The 7,382-nt window shown below is 61.4% G+C and overlaps 1 protein-coding gene across 4 annotated transcripts; it reads left to right on the top strand.

Annotated features, from left to right (window-relative positions):
• Window positions 1–133: 133 nt before the first annotated feature.
• RPAIN (RPA interacting protein) lies at window positions 134–7,366 on the top strand. Of its 4 annotated transcripts, none has more exons than XM_030295547.1 (7): window positions 137–526; window positions 1,986–2,156; window positions 3,152–3,212; window positions 4,487–4,598; window positions 4,765–4,828; window positions 5,180–5,320; window positions 7,236–7,366. In XM_030295547.1, the coding sequence occupies exons 1-7, from the start codon at window positions 446–448 to the stop codon at window positions 7,263–7,265; spliced, it is 660 nt and encodes a 219-aa protein (XP_030151407.1). In that variant the 5' UTR covers window positions 137–445; the 3' UTR covers window positions 7,266–7,366. The 4 variants fall into 4 exon arrangements, 3 of the variants coding, with proteins under 3 accessions (XP_030151407.1, XP_030151409.1, XP_030151408.1); XM_030295549.1 differs by lacking the exon at window positions 137–526 and adding an exon at window positions 574–1,069; XM_030295548.1 differs by lacking the exon at window positions 137–526 and adding an exon at window positions 574–1,421.
• Window positions 7,367–7,382: the final 16 nt, after the last annotated feature.

Raw genomic sequence — 7,382 nt, 5'->3', positions numbered from 1 at the left:
CCAATCCGCGGGCGGCCGGTCGCCCTTCGGCCAATCACCGAGCAGGCAGGCCGGAAGCACGCGTCCACGGGGGCGGGGCCAAAGGGAGGGCTGCGCGCCCGGCGGGCGTGTAGTCCGGGCCGCCGAGGCGTCTCCGCAGCTGCGGGAAGGCCGGCCCCCGGGCCATGGCCGGAGACTGTCTCTTATTGCTGGCTGGACACCTCCGCCTGGCTAAGCCTAGCCATCCCTCAAGATCTACCTCCCTCAGCCCGGGTTGGGCTGACCTCACAAATGCCACTACTCGGGGTCGCCCTCAACTGTGTCTCCGGGAGGGGTAGGCCGAGGAGACTGCCCTTCCCGGAACTCCCCGACAGCGAGAGCTCCGAGCGCCCGGAAACTACGATTCCCAGGGCTCTGCGCGCCCCCAGGGGCGGGACTTCCTGGCGGCGACTCGCGCGGAGAGGAGATGGCCGAGGCGCCGGGCTCGGGGCGCCGCTCGCTATACAAGGCGGCGGGTTCGCCGTCCTGGAAAGAGGCTTTTCGGCAGGTGGGCGTGGGGCTTGGGAAGCCTCGTCCGCGCCGCCGTTACCCCTACTCCGTCCGGGGAGCCGCCCTCCCGCGTGCCGGGCAAGGCAGGTGCCCGAACGCCGGGCGGTGGCGGGGGAGCTGGACCTGGAGCTGGACCTGAGCGGGACTGGACCGAGCCGGGCGCTCTCGGGGTTTCTGGACCCTGCGTGCGGGGTCTTGGCGAGCCGGCCTCGTCCCAGCACCACCTGCTGGGGGCGGTGGGTGGGCGCCAGGGAGGCGCTCGGCTTCCCTCCGTTCCTCTCCAGAGGGGAGTCAAGTACTTGGAAAAGATGCCTGTTTCTGCTCCGGTCTTGGCTTCTGCGTCTCCGTAACTGTGCCTCAGCAGGGACGTGCGCCTGCCTCACTTGTGACCTATTCTGACATCAGCATGCTTCCCGTCATGTGGTGCACCTTTCCAGAAAGGAGTAGAGATCCTGTATTCTAGGAAAATACTGGGATGCTAGAAATGACGCTAATAGCAGAGGCTTGTCAACCTGGGCTGTGGACGTTTTGAGGAAGACAGGTCTGCGTTGCTGGGGGCGCTGTTCCCCGCACTGTGGAATGTTTCGCAGCGTCCCTGGCCTCCACCCGCTAGATGCGGTAGCCCCACAATTCAAGTGACAACAACAAAAAATGTCTTCAGGCATTGCCAAATGTGCCCTGGGGGCTAAAAATCGTCCCGCGTTGAGAAACGTGTCCAGGAAGGCGGCTATCGTCGCCGTAGCTAGAGCAGCAGGGACGTGGGAGTCAGGACGCCGGCATTGAAGACAGGCTGTGAAATATGCCAATCGGGGTTCCGTAAACAAAGCTTTGTGATTCCATCTGTCTGTGTGTGGATAAGGGCTGGAGAGGAATATGCAGAAATAATAATTAAGGTTACAGCCGAACGTTTCCTGTCTGTAAATTTCCTTTAATGTCTCAACACCTAGTCTTAAGAATTTTTTTTTTATTTATTTTAAAAAAAAATTTTTTTTTCAATGTTTATTTATTTTTGGGACAGAGAGAGACAGAGCATCAACAGGGGAGGGGCAGAGAGAGAGGGAGACACAGAATCGGAAACAGGCTCCAGGCTCCGAGCCATCAGCCCAGAGCCTGACGCGGGGCTCAAACTCACAGACCGCGAGATCGTGACCTGGCTGAAGTCGGACGCTTAACCGACTGCACCACCCAGGCGCCCCAAGAATTTTTTTTTTTTAATGTTTATTTAGTTTTTGAGAGACAGAGTGTCAGAGGGGGAGGGCCAGAAAGAGAGGGAGACACAGAATCAGAAGCAGGCTCCAGGCTCCGAGCTGTCAGCGCAGAGCTGGACGCGGGGCTTGAACCCATGAACCTCAAGATCATGACCTGAGCTGAAGCCGGACGCCTAACCGACTGAGCCACCCAGGCGCCCCAGGAATTTTTTTTTTAACGGAACTGCTCCCCGTCTTTTTCCTTCCAAGGGATGCCTGGAGAGAATGAGAAACAGTCGGGACAGGCTCCTGAACAGATACCGCCAGGCAGGAGGCGGTGTGCCAGGGAGCGCTCAGAGCACCCTTCTGGTGCACGAAGTGATGGAAGAGGAGTGGAGTGCGTTGCGGTCGGTGGAGGGCCGTCCAGAGGTCTCAGCTCAGGTCAGGCTGGGGTGTGTGTTTTCGGGGAGGGGCTACAGCACAGGACTGCCGGGTGTCCTCTCTCCCTGTCTCCCCAAGTCCTCTAACCCCGCCATCCTCCAGCCCCCGCTCAGCTTTCGAACTACCCTTAACCCAGGCTCCTCCACCTTGAACGTTAGACTCTTCTGGATTCCTGGTTCATGAACCCCAGACTGTCAGTGTGCTGTGTCACTGCATCTCATGAAACTAAAAAGAAAGAAATTTCACTGCTCGGCTCCCCTCCCCTGGAGATTTTGATTCGGCAGGCAAGGGCCAGGAGGCTCTCTCCTGTAGAGGGTCCCAGAGCTTTCTGATCCTAATCTCAGCCAGAGTGGGGGGCTGGGTGCAGACAGGAAACCGGTTACCGCGTACCAGGAAGATCACTGGCTTGGAGGGCCGTGGTTCTGGAATCCCGGCCCTGGTTTTGCTCTGCACTCTCACCTCTCCTGTGCCCTGAGCTTCGCTTCACCTTCGTGCCACGAAGAAGGTAGCGCTGGCCAAGCAACGTGAGACAATGCCGGTACGCTGCCCTGGAAACATCGGGGCTGTCTGTAGCGATGACGCACTGTTGGGTCATTTCCATGTGCGCCAGCGCTCGCCCCGTGTCTGAGTAACCGTCGGCCCTCACAGGAGCTCTTTCAAGTAGGTTTATTCCCGCTTCACAGAGGCCCGAGGTGAGGTTTACAGAGGTTCAGAACTTTCCGGCACTTACTTGGCTTTGGCAGAACAAATACTTAGCTGCTGCCCTAGGCTGTCTCCCCCCAAATTTGGGACCATTATTTTGTCACTGGGGGTTCAGTGGCTCGTTGATGGCTTCTTGGCGTGACCGTGTTACCACGTCATCGCTAAATCCTGCAGAAGGACTGGACCGGTTTCCTCAGTGAAAGCTGACTTCAAGCCAGCCTCCAAGTAGGAGTCGGGCTGGGGCCTGCTGGCCGATTGGGACTTGAAGCCTCGCTAGCGACTTTCTCTTGCAGTTGGAGGAGCCCGTGGACCTGGCTGTGCTCGAGGAGATCCAGCAGGAGCTGGCCGACCAAGGTGCGCCCTGGGGTCATCCTTCCGCCTGCACGTCCCTGTGCTAACGCAACGTTTGTTCATTTTCGAGAGAGAAAGAGGAGGGGCAGAGAGAGGGGGACAGAGGATCTGAAGCAGGCTCTGGGCTGACAACTGAGAGCCTGATGTGGGGCTCGAACTCACCAACCGTGAGATCGTGATCTGAGGCCAAGTCGGATGCTTAACCGACTGAGCCACCCAGGCGCCCCGCTGCCCACTTTTCAGAGACGATTAGTTCTGCCTCCGCTTCTAGCTTCAGGCGGGCGTCAGAAGGCCCTGTTTTGACTTTCAAGTCTCGGCTGTCTGCCCGAGAATAAGTCTTTTGGGCGCTGGGCCTTGTGCTCAGACTCTGCGCTCCGTGGTGGTGTTTTCTCCTGGTGGCTAGCGGACAAGGTACCCTGAGACAGAAGGCAGTGCTGTCGCGCCCGGGTGGCGCAGCTCGGGGTGCGGCCGGGAAGCAGCATCCGTTCCGTGGAACGCGGTCCCATGTTTATTCTGTGTGGCGGTTCCTTTCTGTTTACAGAGGAATAGTACACCGAGCCCAGCTCCCTCCCAACGTAACTTTATTTGAAAAGTCGGACGTGGGCTGTGGTTTGCCGACCCCCTGCGCTGCAGCCTAGACCGTGAGCTCATCCAGAGCAGGGACCGGCGTCTTTCACCTGTGTCCCTCCTTCCTACCACCTACGTCCTGGGCATCGTGGCCCGCTTGCCGCATGAAAGAACACAGATTGTGCACGACACAGACCGAGCATACGGACGCTGGAGAACAGGGCACTTCACACTCAGCAGGGTGGGCTGGGCGACGGCAGGAAGTGCCCTGTGAGTGTCCCCTCTCTCCAGCTGCCCCCCAGGGCCCTGACCCACCACGCTCTGCTCCCGCAGCCTCTGGAGAGGTGTGTGGACGTTGTGTCCCCGTCCCTTGTCCTCACCACTTTCCCGCCGGTGCTCACGGAGGACAGACAGACGGGGGGGGGGGGGGGGGACAACAGGTTGGAGCCTGACAGAGCAGTAAATGGCTTATGATTGGTAGCATGATTTGGCCTGAAATTATTCTGTCCTGGGATGAAGCCTTCGGAGTGGCCCCTGGCGTGGGGTCGGGGTCGGCGAACGAGGAAGGTGGGGTGGGTCCGCCCTGGGTAGGCGGTGGGGTGGGGCCGGCCGGGGGATGGGGGGAGGTGGGGCGTGGCCCGCGGCGGGGGAGGCGGGGCCGGCCGGGGAGGGGGCGGGGCCGGCCCGCGCAGCTGCCCCTTGCCTTGCAGAGCGGAGCATCATCAGCGAGTATGAGAAGAGCTTGCAGTTCGACGAGCGCTGTCTCAGCATCATACTGGCTGAATGGGAAGCAAACCCCCTCATCTGTCCTGTGTGCACAAAGTAAGTCTTCGAAACGTTTCCAGCGTTATCGGCCCCCCCCCCCGCCCCCGCCCCCAGGTGAGTGGCTGCACCTCCCCGCCCCACCGCCAGACACTGCTTATCTGGAGAGGTCTGCGGATCCAGGTCTGCTGGCCGCGGTCCTCTGTGACCCCGACTCTGCTTCCAGGTCCAACCTGAGGGTAGCCAACGGCGTGGTCACGTGTCCGTGTGGCCTGTACCTCTCCAATCACGTAAGTTCCAAACGCCGATGGCTGTGGCCTCTTCCCACGCGGACCCGCTTTCTTGGGGAGCCTCGGGGGCTCCCTCCCGACCCCACGTCCTACTCACACAGGCCCGGCTGGGAGGTTGGAGCGTGGCGGGCACTGCACCCTCCCCCCATCCCCCGCAGCCATTTGCCAAACACAAGGGCCCCCCCGGGCTCCAGATCTTTCCGGGAGTGTGCTTGGGAATTCGCAACACTAGGAAGACCATCGTGTTCAGAACTTAAGCTCCCGTGACCTCTACCTGACGGGGACTGGTTTTCAAGCTGTTGACTCTGGGGTAGCTGGATTAGGTTGTAGCTTAACTTTTTTACTTCCTAGTTTCCGGAGTTGACGGAGCAAAAGCTTCGCGCCTGCATAGAGGACAGCGTGAACGCGCACAGTGCACACTGTCCCCACACGCCTGAATTTTCGGTCACACAGGCGACAGGAGAAAGGCCCACTCTTCTCATGAGCTGCCTGGTAAGCCTGCCGGGGACCCCGTGGCGAGAGCGGGCCAGTCGTAGGTTCTCTTCCCGCACCGGGAGAAATCCCAGCTCAGAAACAGGGAGACGTTTATCTTCTCATCTCCTTTTAAACTGTGTTCTTTTGAACCGGGTAGGTGTTTAAAAGTGCAGTTTGTTCTCTGAGGGGTTTACTTGCCCAGGAAGATGAAGCCACTGAAACTACCGGAAGGGAGGGGACAGAGGCCACCCAGGAGTGGGGAGCCTGGCCCAGAGTCAGCGGATATTGTCACACTCACGAGACCCGGACGGGCGGGTCCGTGTCCGTTGTGCAGGAGGAAGCAGGAGGGCATCGGGTCACTGGGGAGACAAGTGCCCCTGTGAGGGGGCTGGACGATGGGGAGGGAGGCAGCTGTGCCGCGGGCTCCGTCTGTGACGAGGGGACGTGTCCCCACTGCTGGGGGCGGGAAGCAGGCTCGCGTCAGGCTCGTCCTCCAGGGAGACCGAGCCGGCCCTGGAGTCCGGGTCTCTGGTTCCAGTGCCTCCGCTGTTCCCTGCTCGGGGCTCGGGCCGGTGGGGACCGGCTTTCCCGCAGGCGGGGTGGGGAGGACCCTGGGTGAGGTTTAAGTGGCAGGCGGCCGTCCCCCCTGCTCCAGCCCCTCACAGACCAGGCACCTCCGGGGGCTCCCGCTCTGCGTCCGACGCTCGAGGCTGGTTTGCACCCGTGACTGAGCACTGCCGCGTGCACCGTGGCAGCCCGAGGCCTGCTGTCCTTGGGCTCCCGCTGTGCCTGATGCCGCGTCTCCGCGACACCACTCGTGCCTTCGTCCTTGAGGGCGACCCCACACCTTGATTGTCGTCCCAGCCCCAGCACGTAGGCAGGTGCCTGATGCGTCTGCAGCAACGGGTTGAGGTCGGGGTGGGGGCGCAGACGGGGCACAGGTCAAGTGGCTTCGGCCCCCGCCTCCTTGCGGACATGGGCGAGCCAGCCACCTGAGGCGTGTGGCGCGGGAACGTGAGCCCCAGCCCCAGGCTGGAGGGAGTGGCTGGGAGCACCCAGCGGCACCCCAGTGCGTGGGGTCAGGGCCCCGAAGCTCTGAGCAGAGGCAAGACGGGCGGAGGTGAGGCCAGCCCTCCTGGGCACAGCTTGCCAGCGCGGCCTTCCCGTGGGGAGAGACCGCCGTGGGGCCGGCGGGTGACAGAAGCAGGGTTGAGTTCATGTGCCCGGAGCGCTGGAACTCGGGTCACCAGGCCTCTGGCTTCACGTGAGGGGGAGTCCAGGACCGAGGGGTCAGGCTGCGGGGGTTCGGCCTGGATGTGGGGCATGAGGCGAAGCCGCAGGTGCGGGCTACGAAAGGTCACGCGTGGCCACGAGGACCCGGGAGGCAGGAGATGTGCGAGCGGTCTGGGCTGGTCACAGGCTGGAGGGCGCTAGACCCCAGAAAGCCACGCGTATCCCCTGTGGAAGCGGTTGGGGACTCGGTGGCATGGTGGCCGGGTGAGCGGTCAGGGAGTCAGGAGCCCGTTTCACTCCGATGCTTACCGGGCCTCAAGTTGGGGTTCTGCCCGTGGGGGGCACGCGTGGTCTGTACCTCCCTGCGGCACATGCCTGTTTGAGGCCCAGGGTCGGTGGGAGGAGCCTCACCTCCCCGCGTGGCCGCAAAAGCCACCAGCTGTCAGAGGCTCAAATCTGGCCTCTGGCTTCCCCCGTCCCAAGGGGGAGGGCGTTTGAGTGTCTCTGGGATCTGATCTCAGCTGGCAGCCAAGGCCAAGGCAGTTGTCCTGGGGCTGCGGGAGGGTGGGTCCCCAGCACAGCCCGAGGCAGGCTCTCCATGCTGGCGCCACACCGCCCAAAACCAGCCGTGACGACCTGCAGCACAGATGTCACTACTGATTAGACCTGAACCACACCCTGAGTTCTGTCCACATTCCAGGCTTGTGACACTTGGACCGCGATCCTCTAGAATCGGCCCGGACACCTCCCCACTCACTCCGTCGGACAAAGGGCCTTGTAAATAGAAACGTTTAATTTATAACTTATTTTGTATTAAAATTTTCAAACGTCTCTGCTGTTGGGTGTT

This window comes from Lynx canadensis, chromosome E1 (assembly GCF_007474595.2).
Source record: "Lynx canadensis isolate LIC74 chromosome E1, mLynCan4.pri.v2, whole genome shotgun sequence".
In the NCBI taxonomy this organism is placed as follows: domain Eukaryota; kingdom Metazoa; phylum Chordata; class Mammalia; order Carnivora; family Felidae; genus Lynx; species Lynx canadensis.
The sequence above is the reverse complement of the archived record's forward strand: the minus strand, read 5'-3'. Positions and strand labels throughout refer to the sequence as shown.

Excerpts from the sequence above, each read along its gene's own strand:
- RPAIN (XM_030295547.1), top strand. The coding sequence starts at position 446 with ATGGCCGAGGCGCCGGGCTCGGGGCGCCGCTCGCTATACAAGGCGGCG. Across the intron at positions 3,213-4,486 it reads GCAGGAGCTGGCCGACCAAG|AGCGGAGCATCATCAGCGAG; the intron begins GTGCGCCCTGGG and ends CTTGCCTTGCAG. Across the intron at positions 4,599-4,764 it reads ATCTGTCCTGTGTGCACAAA|GTCCAACCTGAGGGTAGCCA; the intron begins GTAAGTCTTCGA and ends CTCTGCTTCCAG.